Below are 17,517 nucleotides of genomic sequence, written 5' to 3' on the forward strand. Positions count from 1 at the left end.
ACACAGGAGAGCAAACAATGAAGATCAAAATCTCTCTTGCTGTCTTTTGGCAGTCACAGAATTTATTTCCTTTTGTCCTTTTGGCCATCTTATCAGGTTTCTGACTTGTGATTTCTGTAAGCTGCTGCCTACTTCTTTTTTTGCGGGTTATCTAAATATTTGCACAGCTAATTTTATTTCCCCTTTCACTAGATTGTTACTGTATACGTGTGATGCTTTTGGGGAGCTGATGGGTGAGATATGAATCCTCCTTGGGAGTACTGGATTACATTTCATGAAAGGTTCTGCAGAAGAGTTATTGCTCCACAGCAGGTCCTCAGTCTGCGGTTTCACAAGCATGGAAGCTAATGTGACAGTGCAGTGCTGCTGAAAGGGGAGTGGATTTGTGCCTTTTCCCTATTCCCTGGTCCTGGCTTTTCTCACCCTCTGCTCGGCAGAGTTGCCCACTCTTACACTGACTCTGATTCTTACTGGAGCCTTTCATGTGCCAGTTTAACATATTAAGAAAGCAGAAAACTGTTTATTTTGATCAAAAAGATTACCCCAAGAGAGTGAATTTCTTTCTTCAGAGGTGAGTTGTTGGATCAGCTCACAGTGGTCATGAAATTGTGGTCTTGGTCACATCACTCCTAGACCTCAGGCTGACTGTGGAGGCTGTACAGCTCCATGCTGAATTGCCCAGGAACCTCCTGGCAGAAGGAAAGCAGTTTTTGTGTTACTGTGGGCTTTGTTAAATGTAAATTTTTGGAAAATTGAAGAAGAAAAGTCATTAGCTGCCTTTCTCAACACAGATTGACCATGCCTTTGAGAAAAGAAAAGATAAAGTGAGAAGGATTGTCTTTGAGGGTTATTTATTCACTTGAGACTTAATGCTTTATTACATTTTTCCTTTAACTGAACAGCTATATCATGGCTTTACTTCTTGTAATCCAGGGACAGGGTTTGCCAAAGTTAACCCAGAAGTACAATTGGGCTTATGGTTTGTGGGATTTAGCACCTTGGAGGGGCATAAAGAGATTTGCAGCCCTGCAGCACTTGCAGCCTCTCTTCAAATTCTGGAGGGTTTTAAGATGTAGAGTAGTAGTGTGTGTCACAGCAGCAGAAATTTCCTTTTTTTTGTGTGTGATTGTGGATCTTTTGTGTATTTAGTGCTCTCTTTTTTAGTACTTCCCAGTTATTACTTCTGTTTTCCTTTCAAAAATTCTCTCTCCAAGCTGATTTGGCTCATAATAGTTTCCAACTGTGTGAAACTGGTCATTTTGAAATGCAGTATGTTTCTGATTTGGTCTTTGGCCTATTTGGATTTTATATCTCAGTGGCTACTGATTTTTACTGAGAAGTCAGTCCTTTCCTCTTGAAAGACCGTGGGACATTCAACACTCTGAGTGTGTTAGCACTCCTTTCATTTGGATGCTGCAACAGGCATTTCAGAGAGCATGCCTGGCTAGCTTGTGTGAGGATGTGCTGGCATGGTGGGTTTTTTCTCTCTTTGGTTTTGTGAGACAGTCCTTGTCTGTGCAGATAAGGTCTGAGTAGCAGGACGTAAACAAGACTCAAGGTGTGAAATCAGTGACTAGTTAATTCCACCCTGAATAATATGGGGAAGCAGCAGTGTTGTGTAGCAACACTTAGCAAGAAAACAGCAGCACACAGAGTTTTGAGAGGTGTTTGGAATGAGATGCCACGTGGGGACGTTTGTACCCTATATGCTGAGATGATGAAGCAGTACCAGAGTGACAGAGCAGCTGTGACTGCATTGGGTAACCCAGATTTTATATCCTGCCTGAAGCGGAAGGTGGTTTCTGTGTGTGAAATGCAAATACACATTCATCTCTGAGGCTGGGAACATCTTCCTGTGTGGAACATCTGCCTTTGGGAAAGGAGGGTTAAAACTCCTTCTATACGGTGCTGTGGCCATTCTTTCTACAAATTGTAGGGGAACCTAGGACTTCTTATCCTAGGAGCTTCTAAACCCATAGCTTACGTAGTTACTTTATGTATTTATGTAAACCATCAGCTCTGGGGCCCTCAAGATAAGAAAGACATTGGTCTGCTCAACCAGGCTCAGAGAAGGCCATGAAGATGATCAGAGGGCTGCAGCACCTCTCCTATGATGACAGACAGAGAGTTGGGGTTGTTCAGCCTGGAAGAAGAGAAGGCTCGAGAGAGACCTTACAGCAGCCTCCCACCTAAAGGTGACCTACAGTAAAGATGAGGAAGGACTCTTTATCAGGGAGTGCAGTGATAGGACAAGGGGTAACAATTTTAAACTGAAAACAGGTAGGTTTAGATTAGATACTAGGAAGAAATTCTTCCCTGCAAAGTTGATGAGGCACAGGAACAGCTTGCCCAGAGAAGCTGTGGGTGCCTCATCCCTGGAAGTGTTCAGGGGGTTGGAACGAGATGATCTTTAAGGTCCCTTCCATCCCAAAACATTTTATCATTCTATGATTCTATGATTTGAGTGTCTTACATTCTTGAATGCATTTGTCCTCAGAAGATCCTTATGAAATAGATATTCTAGTTCTAGAAATGTGACGTACCCAAGATCATACATGACATCATAGTGTAGCAGGAAAATGAACATCTCCCAAATCTCAGGCTAGCTCCCAAACCACTCCACCATCTTTTCTTCTAGGGCTGATCACAAGCAGCCCACATGTATGTCCACTGGGATTTTTTTCTGTGCCAGGAGATCAGGGAAGCAAAATGTTTTGGACCTGTAAATCTCAATCTGGATCTACCTGTGAAACTAGTATTTTGGAGGGTTCTGTTGTAGCATTTAATATTTTAGTGCTTTGGGCACCATTTACATTCATTTGCTTTCTGACTGGAAAGAACCAATGATCCACAGCAGTGTACTAAAAATACATGAAAGAAAGAATGGTTTTAAAATTAGTGGGGAAATTCATGCTGAAATATAAAGTAATTGTCCACGATATATTGCATGTTCTCTTAAACAAAACTGCTTGATACCATGAGCAGCAATGCAAGTGAGTTCATCAATTGCTGTTAAATTTTTCTGGGCAATTAGTATGATCTTCAAGTAATACTTCAAAGGTTGCAATCTGCACAATTGGTTTCATTCACTTTGACTTTGTCAGTTGTAAGAAAGGTACTCTTTATTTTATACTGAACTATGGCAAACAGATCAAGACCTAGGAAACGGAGAAAATCCTTTATTGTAGCAGTTATCTTCAAAGCTTGTCTGAAAGATTTTTTTTCCACAAAAGACCCATCTGTGTTAGGATTTTCAAAGTAAAAAATGAATATTTGTGTTTGCTAATGTCAAGAAAGCCTAATTATGTATGGAGCATTGCTAGTTTGTGAGCACTGATGGTGTTGGGACTAAAGCACACTCATAGAATTTCATTAAAACTAGTAATTGGGGCTTATTACTCCACATCTAAAGCAAGTGTCTGCCTTATTTAACTCAGCATTGGGCTGAGATACTCAGTATGAAACACACAAGAATAACATTTAATTTTTCAGAAAGCTTTATTTTATTAATACCAGACCTTCACGAAAGTCATGAGAATGGAGATGTCATTAAAACTTACTGTTCTTCCATGTCACCTTCAGGCACGTTTTGCCAGATCTGAAATCTAGAGCAGTGTTGACACTATTCTCTCACTCCAGAGAGAACAGACCATTCAGATTCTCCTCCATCACTCAGCAGAGCTGTGACAAGGTGAAGAGAAAAACATCACAACATTTCAGAGAATCTGTCTTAACCTTCTTCACAGGATGCAACACATCAGCACAAAGACAGAGGACAGGGTGGTGAGGTACCTCCAGCACATGCCTAGAAGATTATTTTCAAAGTTTTATGTTTGTTCTTCTAGAAATTAATTCCTATTCTATGATGATGGATATTTTCAGTCTTAAAGGTAAGAGACTGGACTATCAGATTACTGGCTACCAGATATGGACAACTGATCGTGTTGCCTGTTCCAGCAGCCTGTGATTTTTTGCCTGTGCTTAACTCTGCCTTTCTAGCCTTCACTGCTACAGATGGATACTGCAGTGCTATTCCTAAATGAAATTAGAATAATAGACTCTAGAGATGGAAAAGTACCCAATGTCCATTTCCCTATAGCTGCCAAACATACTTTATTTATAAAAGCAGAGGCAAATATCTTCCCTGACAATTTTCTACCTTGAAATATTACATCCTCTTTATAGTCTGGGCTGAGAAAAGGAGACCTAACAGCTTCTTGATTTAAGATTTGCCAGTCTGTAAGCCTGCTACTCAAAGAGTCTTTCGGTACCAGTTACCTTTTTCTTTGTAGATTTGGAGCATCTGGAAAGTAAGATAGAGCAGTTTGAAAAGTGTCCAACTAATCTGCTGTGTTGTCCTCAGAACTGATCGCAATATGTGATTTTATAAACCAGGGGTTTCAGCATTCACAGGCGTGCGTGTTTGTGTGTGTGTTTTTGTAAATCTGGATTCTGCAGAAATAACTAAAATACCTCATTTAGGTTATTGAAACGGTAATGGAAAAAATGCCCTGCAGACACTGTAATTGTTTAATTGGTATTCAATTGCTTGTACTCTTTCAGTCTTTAAAACAAAGATATCAAAGAATAAGCTATAAAGTCAGATGTATATCTCCAGAGACTTAAACTGTCCAGTTTCCAGTGACATGCTTTAATTCTTCTCCCACTTAGTAATTTTACATTGGCATGAGTTCTTTGGATAAGAAAGGGCAACTCACCCCTCCAAAATTACTCTTCTTACCTTGAACTAGAAATGATGGGATCTCACAAAATATGTAATCTCATTAATTTTAAGTGTACCTGCATTAATATCTTGGAGGTGATCCAAGGAAGACTTCAGCCTATGCAGTCTTGCACATGCTTAGGTGCTTAGCCAGTTTTAGAAATTATTATAAGTACAGAATTACTGATGACCAATGTTTTCCACTCCTTTCCCTGTTCCTACCCCTCTCCCTTCCCCACATCGTTACTTAGATTTCAGTTAGTTCAGGTGCTCTCTGCAACATAAATATCTGCCTGAAGAAAAACCCCAACAAACCCACAACAAAACCTATCCAAAAAAACCCCACTCCAAAGCCTGGGATTTTGTTCTGAATGTCCCAAGTTTTTGTTTCAGCCAGTCCTTGTGAGCAGAGAGTCCTGCTGCAGCCAGCTGTGAGGTGATGTACCAGCAGCCAGTGTCGAGCCTCCTCTGAGCACGTGCCCAGATGGGCAGGTAGAGGGGAAGGGATTCTGTGCCTGGGTGCCTCAGGCCATGACAGACACACATTCTTGCCTTCTCCCCACTGCAGCGGGAGGCCGTCTGCTTTATTTTATGTTGTGGATACATCTTCTGGCAAAGCAGGACGTTGTGCCCTGAGATGCAGGGCCTGGAAGGACCAAAATGTGCCATGTCCTTGTCTCCAGACATGTCTGCTTCATGCCAGTAAAACCGCTCACCCCTTAGCAGGTGGTAGAGCAGCCAGTTTCTTGGGCTGATCAATGGTGACCTGAGTTCTCCTGGTGATCACTGTTCTTCTGGCAACATACTGTGGTTATTCAGTCAAGTAAATGCTTAGGACCTCTACTTGTAATGTACAACACATCAGTAAGGTGGGGTAGAGATTTAAACCCAGAGGAAATAGCCTCTGTTTATATAAATTGGAAGGGAGTTTGAAATCTCAATCTCTCATCTTGTTTTGATTTCTTTGTGGGTTACCCTTCCTCTTTCCTACTCATTACTTATGACAGACTGAAGTTTACTGAGACCTTTCATTTTCCTGACTCCTGCCCCAGAAGCAGAAACTTGGGATGAGGTAGGATCTATGCCAGCCTCAGTTTCTTTTCTGTTCTCCAGTAGTTGTAATCTGAGTATTAACTACCTCGAAATACATACAATAACATATATACATTGGAGAAACAGATACAAAGTATGGTTTCTACTAAAATGATCAATTTATTTATTATGGAAACCATGATCTTGCTTGTTATCTTTGGTTTAAAATATGACTAATTGTTTGGACAGACCAGCAGTTTAGTTGGATGGCTGGCTAGATATTGAAAGTTGTTTAAGAATGAAGTAGTTGATTTTGATGATAAAATATGCTCAAATATTATTACAGTTGTGTGTTTGCATGAAAATTTAGGGGAAAGGTTTGGGGTTTTTTTCTTTCTTTTCTTGGCTGAGTTCTTGGTTTTCTTGGCCAAGGAAATTATTCTATGCTAATCTGATTTGCAAAGAAATTGTTCAACAGAGACCTGTAACAGCTTATTAGAGCTGTTGGGGTAATTCTGAGATTAGGGGACATTTTGTTAGAGTCAGAGGACAGCAAGAGTCTGAAGAATAAAATGAACCTAAACTTATTATTAATTCTACTTGTAAGAGAAGAAATTGTAAAACCTCAAAACAGACGGTCACTCATATACATTCAGCTCCATTTCTATTGCGGCAAAGATCTTAGGAGAGGTTGAGCTGTATGTTTTAAGGTTATATTTTTCCCTTCTTAATCTTGCTTTGAAAATCATATGGCAGAGAGCAGCGGGATTTGTAATGTCTTTGAATAGTTTGGAAAAGGATAGTAATTCTCAACCTTTCTTAATTGAAAAATGGTGTAGTCTTATAAAATCTATGAACCTTTCTGAATCCCTCTCTTTGTTGGAAAAAAAGGGTCAGTAATAAGTAAGAAAATCTTTGGCAATCAAGCTAATCACTTTGCAAAATCCTAGGTTAATCTTGTAATCGAACGATTTGATTAGACGTGTTGATAATAAAAATGTCTTTATACCTTCCAGTAGGTCCTGCCAACCCTTAAAAACTGATGGCTGAGGGACTGGCTCCCACTGTTTTCTCTAGCAGGTGGTGATGCTTGTCAGCAAACCTGCTTGGAAGCTGTGGGTTTGTTTGAAGCAAGGTGTTATCATTTTACCAGCCACGTCCTGATATTGTAGAAACTCTGGTGCTCTGTGGACCTTGAGCCGAGTAGCAGAGATGAAAGAGAGCAGAGCTGTGGCTTCTCATGAGTACTTTTACTGCTTTTGTCTCCTTTATAAAGTTTCTGCATTTGAGCTTCATCACAAAGTGGGGATGCATTAGAGTTGCTTCTTTACCAGGAATTGGGGAGCAAGTCCATTGTTTCCCAAAGAAAGGGAGGAGAAACAATTCTAGAGCAGGAGAACAGTCTCTTTTTCTGAATTTTGCCTGAGGAGATGATGTGCCTGAGATGGGCCTGGGAAAAGAGATGGAGAATCTTGAAGGAGTGAGATTGTTGAGAAGCACTTAGCATGCTGTTGTCCTCAGGCCCTGTCTAGCCTAATGGAACTGGCTGCAGAGAAGGAAGAAACACAGATTAACTTGGTCTACGCATCAAAGATTTTCAAAGTGCTTATAGTAGAAATCCAAGGTGCTTTTTCAGCTAATGGCAGCACTAGCATTCACATAGCTTCTAGTATAAACTCTGGGAAATCAGGGTTTATAGAGCTGTATTCAGAGGGGATCTGTTAGTTATGCCATACACAGGTTTTATCCAGCCTTCGGCTGCCTCGGATGAAATGAGCTACTTTCTGTGACTCTTCCTATTGAAAATTGAAGTCTAGGTTGTTGCCTCTAAAGTGCTGTAGACCTAGAAGTAAAACTGGAGCTTTGAATGTGTATTTCTACCTATGTCCTGAACATGGGGAGAGCCAAATCCTGCAAATGAAGTTTACTGCTGGCTCAGTGTCTGAGTGGGGTTAAAAAGGAGGCATTACAGTAACCTACTATTTGGAGCCTGGCACTCTGAGTATACTCATCATTTCTTAATCTGTCTCTGGGTCTGGTTATAATTTGCATCTTGAGCAATCGTATTCACTCTGCATTTGCATTTGTGTTTTCTTTTTCCATTGTTAAACCTGTTTTCATCTTACACATTTTTCATTCTTCTGCAGCCCATAGCCAGTGATAGATGACAAGGTTCAAATGCAGAAGGTCAATTAGATCATCCAGTGTCCATCTCTGCCAGCACGAGATTATTGTTTCTGTGGTCTATTTGCTATTGTTTTGTCCAGCTGATTGCTAAGTGGGTCCTGTTTATTCGGCAGAGTTTTGCCACTAATAATATCCCACATAACCTTAACTGTAACAGGGGGTAGTCTGGGGTACTGTTGAGAGGTGGGAGATGGTCTTGTATGGTCAGAAAAATAATCTGGTTTTTTATTCTTTTTACTCATACCAGTTCCAGTAGGTTGTTCTGAAGCACATTCCATTAACTGTTAAGTCAAATGTCTACATCACCAGCACTGTTTGAGTCCTACTTATCTCAATCCTTTCAGTCTAGGATATTCACATAGCAGAAAACATGATGGCTATTGGCATCCATCCTCATTAACATAAAGGTTGTTTTGTTTATTGAGTGCATGTTTGCTAGCATGTTTGCAGTCATTCTGGGCAAAGAGGTTTGCAGTTTGCTTTCCTGTGGTTTCAAATTGCGGTGGTTATCTAGTAGGGAAGCCTGTCTTAAAGAGTTAAATAAGGAACTAATGAAAATTACTCGCCTACAGAAAGAAAGTTTCACTGGCAACCTAGAGACAGAAATCTACTGAATCTGAGACTGGGAGTGATGCTGCATTGAAAATTACTTAGTGCACTTTTATCTTAAATTTTAAAAAATCCCTAATACACGTCTAAAGCATATATAATTCATGCCAATTTCAAAATGTTTTTCTAAGGCTATACTTTCAAGATTATTCTAAATTGGACAATGAGAAGTGTATTTTTTAATTATTTTGAAGCAGGTTTCTTCAATGCCTTAAGATCTGCAGACGAACTGAAATCAGCGGAGAGATTGCTTGCAAGCAGCATACAGCTGTCTGAATGATAAGATTACCTTAACAGATTCTGCTTATGCAGAGACATTTTACTGTTAGCTGGGTAAAATCACATAAATATTCTTTGGGATAGTTGTTTCTTGGATGTATCTCTCAGGTGATTTCACATAAATATTAGTCATGTACACTTAATAAGAGGGCAAAAGGAGAAGGTCAATTTCTGGCAGAGTTCTTTGTGGGGAATGATCTAGCTACTGAAATACTGGAGGCAATGGGAGGTGAAGAAAGAGCAACGTATCCTTATGTGACAAAGAGTTACCTGGGCGTAAACACCTTCCATCAGGAGGAGATTCAGACTAAGCAGAGAGATATTTTTGCTGTCTCTGACTGTGGTCCCATTCTCTTCTGCTGTGGTTTCTCCAGGGCAGTGTAAATAACTTCATGATCAGTGTGCTGGTTTCTAGGAATACTATTCTAAGGCACCTAATTCTCCCTGGGAATTGTATCTTGAGTGTCTAATTCCTGGCTGAGGAGTCTGCTAGGCAACAGGAAATCTGCAAATTAAAACATTGCAACATCTAAGTCCCTGGCTGTACCCCAGCTTTGCTGGAGGACCAGTTTTCATCTGCTTGCCTATGAAAAAATATACTCAGATGTATATCGTTTCTCTTGCATCATTTAAGTGATTCCTCATGTTTCCCACTGGCTATTGTTTTTATTACCCACATGCAGTACTTTGCTGCTTGTTTTGTTCATTGTAATGCAGCCGGTAGCACTCTTGTTTCTTGATCCCCCAAAATGTGTGGTTTAAGGTCCCACATTAGCAAAAGGTGGTTGAAGTTAAGTGGGCTTAGCCTTCCAGCTTCTGCTAGTTTGTGGTAGGAACTGGACCAGCTCATTTACCCAGTGTAGCAGTGGACTGTCCATCCTGATTTACTGGGCTGGATGGCTTCTGTTCCCTAGTCTTTTGTTTTTCCTTAAAAAGAGTTTGGAAGGGACTGTGATCTGAGTTTGGAAGGGACTGTGCTTGCTGACAGCAGTCAATACAACACTAGTCATCTTCACTTCTTCTCCCATTTACTGACTACTTCGGGGTCCTTTTTTTTATGAATCCAGGAAATATTTCTCTTCCTTCCCCCGTAGCACGAGCCGTCAGCTCACTAACGGCAGCTCTAACCTGATGTCAGAAGGGAACTTTGCTTCCAGCCGCATCCTCTTTGAGAATACAGAGTAATCCATGGTCCCCTGGCCAAAGGACTCAGAATTACGTAGGTGGAAATGCCAAATATTTCAGTGCTCAGGGAGCCCATAAATTAAATTTGGAAACCAAAGGTAAATCTAGTCAACATTTTTTCTTTGCTGAAGAACAAGTCTGATGTTGAACCAAATTTGCAGGTATTGATGCTTGGAAAATCCTGCAGTTCTTGGAAACTCTCAAATTTAATTGCTGGGTAGACTGTATCTGTTCTTCTCCAGACCTTTTTGGGGAAAGAACTTTTTCTTCTTTTGGCCTGGAAGGAGAGTAAAGTGTCTTGTCTGTGAGTGATGCTCAAAGGCAACCATTGGAAAAAGGCATAAACCAACAAAAATAAATTGAAGTATCCTCTGCATCGGTATTTAAAGACTGGCTGACTGACTCTCTGCTTCCCTCTGATGATAAAGTAAGGCACACTGTGAAGGACTGAGAAGGTATTTCTTAGAATCACAGAGTGGTTTGGGTTGGAGGGACCTTAAAGATCATCTTGTTCTAAGCCCCGTGCCATGGGCAGGAGCATATTCTAGATCAACTAGACAAGATTGCTCAAAGCCCCATCCAACCTGATCTTGAATGCTTCCAGGGATGAGGCATTCACAGATTCTGTGAGCAACCTATTCAAGTGTCTCACCAACCTCACAGTAAATAATTTCTTCCTTATATCTAATCTGAGTCTGTCCTCTTTCAGTTCCAGCTCTACCTGCTTACCCAGTCTGTGGGACACACAGTTTGAACACATATGCACACACCCCCCCAGATACACACACACCCCCAGACACAAACACACACACACACACACACACCCCTTTGCCAGGAAGAACCAGGGCTCTTTAACACACCTTGTAGGAGAAAGAGGTTTAGAAAGCTTTGCGATTGTGGACTTCAGTCTCCCCATTGAAGCTGTCATCTTTGGGTTCAAGGATTTAATTATATTTGGAGGAAGCACTGGAAGAGGTAAGGCTGTCTCTCCAGGCTGCAAGACCTCTCTAGAGACTGTGGAAATGTAGTTCCCACACTTCTGCTGCACCAAATCTTTCAGACAAAGGTAGGAACCACTTGTCCCCCTCCCAGTTTACTGTCACAAATACTTGAGTTCACATAAAGCAAAAGAGCTTGTGTGGGAGGGAATGCACTACAGAAGGGAGGGAAGAGTTCATTTTGGAGAAGTATAATGTGGGAAGGGGAGGAGAAACTGAACAGAGAAGATCAACATCTTGCAAGAGGAAGGTGAATCATACCTGTTTATGCTAAAAATGGATGCACCCAATGCAGTGCTCAGTATCATGGTGCTTCACTTCTGCCTGCAAAGCTGGACCTCTGGTCTGTGTAGCTGGGAGACAGATAAATTCTGGATTTAGAAGGACTTGTCCCGAGCCACAGGAATAAAAACATCACACAAGGTAAGATTTACTGAGCATTGTCACTATTAATAGCATGAACCTATGTAACAACTTACTCCTTTCTAGCTGACAGTTCCCTGGCCCAAGCTGAGAGTCCTGGACTGTCATCAAGGACATTGTTATGCATAATGTATTAACAGCATTGCTTCAGATGATTTCTGATTACAGCTCTCTCTTTGTTCCTTCCCAGTTTCCTTTTCCCAAGTCTGCTCGTTTCCACTCTGCTTCCTCTCCATTTCTTCTGGCTGCTCAGTGGCCACATTTCTAATCTGTTTGTGTTCTGCCCCGTAATGTAATCACTGCACTCGGGGCCAGCCATGAGATTCTGAAAAAAGGTGAATGTTGGGGCCCCACTTTGGTGGCATCACAAGCATCTCCAAAAAGAAAGGGAGCAACTGCCAAGAGATGGAATTGTGGCCCTCTGTTTGTATGCCAGAGCTCCAGGCTCCTGGCTACTTTCACTAAGTGTTGAACCAACCAGGAGAGCTTTACAATATACATTAGAAGAGGGTCTGCTTTAGAAATTGTATTAGATTTAAGGTATGGAATTCCTTCAGTATTGGAATTCCCCAAACTTTAGCAGTCAGCAGATTTCATATGCTAATAATATTTGTGACAACAGGGAACCTATGTGGGGAATAAAATAAGGCTGGAGGTAGAATTAACCCAAATTCCTAGTTTTTGTCTGTTATAAATAGTGCTGCATTATTGAAATTTTCATCTTATGGATTTTAAGGATCACAGCACTAGAGCAAAGATGATTGGAGCGGCCTTGCATTGCCTTATAAATTCAGCTGCATAAACTAGGAAGGTCAAGCTGCATAATTAGATTTACTCTAAGCTATTATTCACAGAGTACTGTGTAAAGTGCATTAGGGAAATGGATTAATTTCAGATGCCATCTAAAGCAACTGATTTTAATAACTGGACAAGTGCTGAGCCAAAGGTCTGGATTTTCTGTTTATCACCAGATTCTTTGCTACTTCATATGCAAATTTGATAATATAGTGAGTGTTGAGGCCTCGTTTGTCCTTGAGTGTACGTGCAGAGCTGGCTGACCCCAAGGACAGGAACAGGATACATGCTTCTGAAGGCATAAGAGGAACACTTTGTTTGCTTTACGTAAACCTCAGTCTTTAATGACTTCAGAGAGAATGCTCAAATACTTAAATGAACATTATTCTTGAACATGAAGTTTTAATAGTGCACCTTTTAAGTTTGTCATCATGTATAAATTTATAGCAGATGAGAGTCTGTGCAATGCTTCAACTGTTCCATGACTGGGTAATCCACCCACTTCACGAGATCCCAAAGAAATCAGCTCCCCAGCCTAGAATTTGCTGGGAGAAACTAATGATGAGCAGGATGGATGTTCCTAATGCAACTATCTGTATGCACTTTAGGAGCAACAGCTGCAGCTTCCGTGGTAATTTTGCTTTTAGTTTTCTGTCAATATAATTGGGAAAGAAAAGCTAGAGGACTGTTCTTAACCACAGCATTAATTTCTTAGGCTAGATGCTAGTTGCATGTCAAAACTGAAATCTTTGTAGGTGGAAGTGATATATTTACTGGACAAATTTGAAAGCCTCAGAATTCAAAATAATACCAAAATATTTCAAATATGTATTTAGTCCAATGTACTTTCAATAGCGTGAAATGTGTAATAAGGCTGTTTCTGGTTTGATTTCAAAGCAGCTAGCTTTTGTTTTCTGTCTGAAACCGCACATCGTTGCAGTTGGGCAACTTCCTCACAGGATGAGATGGAAAGGAGCCATGGAAGCGTAAGAAGCCCCTTGCAATCTCTTATGAAACAGCCAATAAAGGAAACCTAGGCATGGATGATCTTAGGTGCTTCTGCCGTTAGTGGTGGGACACCTGCGGGGCCAGCCGAGCCAGGAGCCAGAGACATGTCCCTGGAAGCGCCTTTCTCTGAGTAACTGCAGCAGCTGAGCTGGGGCTAAATTGAAAACAGAAATACCGATTGTCATGTCACCCGGATGCTCTGCCTCCAGCCTACCAGATGGAGGCAAAAAATGCTACCAGATGTTCTTATGTTATTAATATTGTTATTATTGTTATTATAAATAATATTCCATATTGACTGGCTTTCACTCGTGGCCCATCTGGAGCGCACATGCTTGGGAAGAGAGCCCCAGCAGCCTGTTGTTCCCCCATTTCCCTGCACACCTGTAAAGGAAGCTGGGAGGACTCCGCTCTTTGCGCTGGAGGATGAAGAATGCAGGGGGCTGCCTGTGACAGGGTGCCCCCTGCCCTAGTCCCCTCCCACTGCTACAGGTACTAGTCCAAGCTCTGCTGGCGTCCCTGCAATGCTGCCCAAGCCAGGCCTTTTTTCCACTTTCCTTTTTACAGCAGCGTGAGATCCTTTCACACACAGCCTTGTTTTGAGAGCTTTGTACCCATACACACCCTGGCTTTATATGGTGAGGTCAAGCTCTGCTGATGTTCCTGTCACTGGACGTTTTGCAGTAGGAGGTGCCAACGTGACATTCTCATGACAGTCTGAAGCACCTCTGACCAAGGTACCACTTCAGTGAAAGTTCTCTGGCTTATCCTTCCAATCTAATGTTAGACCAGAAACTCTCAAAAAATGTTTCTGTGTAATTGCTCCCACTCCATGTCACCAGAAAAAGGGACTGGCTTTGGAGGTGAAAATGGAGAGTATGGCATGACTCCAGTGTGGGACTCACCATAAGCTTCATCAGATTCTCTGTCTTAATGACGCGTCACCTACCAAGCACTGTATAATGTAAGCGCCAAACCATTACTGGAGTGGAAATTATCCCATTATACCCATTTAGGCCAACTGTCTAGGAATACAGGAACGAGAAAAAAATACTGAAGGAGGTGATGACAGTGGTTCATTAAAAAGGATAAAATGCTAGGATACTCCAAAGTGTGGCATATTAGTATTTGTATATCTCTAAGCAGAGATATGCTGTATATCTCTAGCATAAATAGATGGAACTTTATAAGTGCACTTTTGTGGTCACACTAGCTGTGTATTTTTAATTATTACATTGGGCGACCTACAGTTGGTACAGCACTTCCCAGGGATACAGGAAGGTGTGCCTGCCAGTAGAAGTTTGCCTCCATGAAAAAATGGATTACAGCCCTCTGAAGGTCAAGTTTGCCTCAGGTGGCTGTACAAACAGCATATCTCCCTACATGTAGCGCTATTCCAAGGGCAGCACTGCTGCCCAGGCAGCTGAGGGCCCAGTGAGGCTCTCAGTCACAATTCCCAGCCAGGGGAGTGCAGACCCAACCGTGCTCCTGGCTAGAAACAGGAGAGGTGCCCTATGCAGATGCTGGGAAAGGGCAATGCCCACAGTGGCTGGAGAGTCTCTTCCCAAAGGCAAACCTGGACAAAACAACCATCTGTGTTCTGGGTGAAATCTCAGCTGTTCTGCACACAGGAGCTAGCTGCAATCACCACAAAATCAGTCACCACATGTGACTGCAGTTGCTATGGGTCTGTATTGGAGCAATTCCTTTGCCAGTGGCTTCAGTAACAATCATTTGTTTTTCATCTCACCTTGAGCAAGGCTCATCCTGTGCAATGAGATGTCCATGCAATCAAGTTTTCTGGAGAGTGTCTCCTTTTCTGGCTGAAAGGTTTGTTCAGGCAAAATAGACAAGTTTTACAATGCTGGCCAGGGGTTTTCAGTCTGTGACTACATGAGGATGTTTGGGCTTCTGAAAATACAAAAATTGTAGGGGAAGGGCTGGGGTCATACACACCCCCTCCATGCGCTGCTGGCCAGAAGCCCTCCTGGGAGCAGCAGAGGCCCCGTGCAGTCTACGGCTGCAGACTAAGCCCTTCATTGCTCTACAGAGTAACTTAGTATTTTTTCTTTCCCCCCCACCCTCCTCCTTTTCCTTTTGCACCTCAGGGGAACAGAATCAACCAAGTATATATTGGTGGAAGTGGCTTTTTCAGACACCTCGCATTCCCCCACTACACTGCTGGAAAACAAAAACCAGTGCTAGTCTGAAACCATAACAAAACAGCAGGAAACCTTTTCTCTGTTAAATCAACAAGGTTTTGCCATCAATGTGAGTAAGTCACAGACTTCATGCTTGCCACCTGAGAGACATCCACTCATCCTATGGAAAAGAGAAGCAATTAGTCTAAATTGTGGGCAAATGAAAAGATAAGGGTGTTTTTCCTCTTCCTTTCCCTGCTATTTTAGAACCCAGTAGTTTTCTGCTTCAAGTGGAAAATAAGGATCATTACTGTGTTCAGCCTTGGTTTTTGTTAGATGCTTGTAAATCTTGCTAATTAGCTGTAGAAATCATAAAAGCTCAGCATAATGTTTTAATCATAAGCCCCTTCAGACACTGATGTTCATGTTGTTCCCTGGATCCTCATTTCTATATACAAATTACTGTGCCCATAACACTTTGGCAGCTCATCTCTCATGCCAAGGATATTTTCAATGGAATTATTGTTTCAGTAACTAAGCCACAAGCCTAAACCTGCAAAAAATAAAAAATAAGAGAATAGCACTGCAGTGGAAGGTCCCCTCTCCTTGTACTGGTAGAATATTAAAGCTTCTTCAAAGTAATTAAACACAGGTTTCAAGTATGCAGGCTGGCTGACAGATCAGTGAAATCATTTCTCTTTTCCAAGAAGCTAAAGCAGCTGAGGAGGACAGGAATCCATGAGCACCACACTTAGATACCAGTGCTAGCATACTGGGAATTTCTGGGACAGTACAACAGGTCCAAGGCATCATAGACATAGCTATGAAATCAAATCTCAAATTCTTATCCCAGTCACCATAAACGAGGTCAGCATCTGCTAAGACACTGGATAATAATAGCTTGCTTAATTATACATTTTGCCTGTAATTTATTCCAGATCAACTTTCCTACTGGCAGTGAAGGAGGGTATTTTCCAGTTCTTTTATGTTCCTATGATTAGTGAATAATGCCTTTGGTGTATGTGCATGCATCTAATTTTCACTTTCGACTTTAATGCAATTTAACATCATCAAAATAAATATTATTTTTCACTTTTCCAAATTTTATTTCAGCGCTTGTAAAGTAAATATTTTTCTTAATGTGGAATAGCCTGTGCCTGCTTCCTGATGCTCTCTCCGAGGGGAAGAAGGAGCCCTCTATTGCGGCAGCTGAGGATCGACCAGCAGACAATGGTGCTTCTTTCAGAGGACAAGACCTTCTTAACCTGTGGCAGAGGAGCAGAGTGGATGGGCAGGGATACCTGTTTTGGCTACACTGTCAAATTTGCCTTCACTACAGCCCAAATAATAAAGGATAAATGGGATAATGGGATAAAAGCTTTCTTTTTTTGTTCCTTTACATGAGTTGTTGAACTGAACTCGTCTTTGAATCATTAGACAACAGTCGCATTCCTTTACTGTCCGCAAGCTGATGATGTCAGTCAAATTTCTGAGCAGCTCAGAGCTTCTATGCTGGACATGGCTGTAAGAACTGCAGAAAATTGAGCTGAACCAAGCTTGACCATTTAGAATCCCCCACCTCTGCAGTGCCATTGCTGAGGTATCACAGGCCTCTCGTGGTTATTTCTCATACACCTAAGACTGGTTGCTAGCAGTGAAGACCGTGGTTGAAAAGAATATCTTGGTTTGCAGCTGCAATGGAAATAATGGAAATATGGAAAGCATATAGGACCTGGCCTGCTCCAACTCTCTCTGGAGGAGGCTTAGGTGAGTCAAGGGAAGCTCTCTGTAACTGTTCCCTTAGTCAAACCTGAGCACCACTCAAGATACAGAAGCTACATTTGCTAAAAAAATGGATGAAAAAGTCACTGATCATGCCTTTCTGGTTAAGCCTTATTTTCTGAGCTGTTTACAAGCAAAAGTGAAAATTGAAAACTGGCAAACTTACAAGATCAATAGAGTTTACTTAAATTACTCACCGATTAGTGTGTCTCTGGCTTTTAGTAACGTTGTATTCTTGCCAATCACGCTGGTTTAAACTTTCCCTCATATATAAATTACACACTCCATTTCATGACTCCTTTCCTCCTTTCCCTTTCCCTTTCCCTTTCCCTTTCCCTTTCCTTTCCCTTCCCTT

General features: G+C 41.6%; 1 protein-coding gene across 4 annotated transcripts in view; it reads left to right on the forward strand.

Annotated features, from left to right (window-relative positions):
• The window catches only part of TRMT11 (tRNA methyltransferase 11 homolog), a 114,708-nt gene that overhangs the window by 34,155 nt on the left and 63,036 nt on the right, over positions 1-17,517 (forward strand). Inside the window, exon 13 of one of the 4 annotated variants that reach the window (XM_017828657.1) lies at positions 16,494-16,757. The exons of 1 other annotated variant lie outside the window; for it this stretch is intronic. In XM_017828657.1, coding sequence (XP_017684146.1) covers positions 16,494-16,502 — 9 coding nt within the window. In that variant the 3' untranslated portion in view covers positions 16,503-16,757. Of the gene's footprint in view, positions 1-9,147; positions 9,158-16,493; positions 16,758-17,517 lie in introns of those variants that run through there. 2 more of the 4 variants (XM_017828651.1, XM_017828665.1) reach the window with 2 other exon arrangements.

The sequence above is a fragment of the Lepidothrix coronata genome, unplaced genomic scaffold (genome assembly GCF_001604755.1).
Source record: "Lepidothrix coronata isolate B3197 unplaced genomic scaffold, Lepidothrix_coronata-1.0 Scaffold5, whole genome shotgun sequence".
NCBI lineage: Eukaryota > Metazoa > Chordata > Aves > Passeriformes > Pipridae > Lepidothrix > Lepidothrix coronata.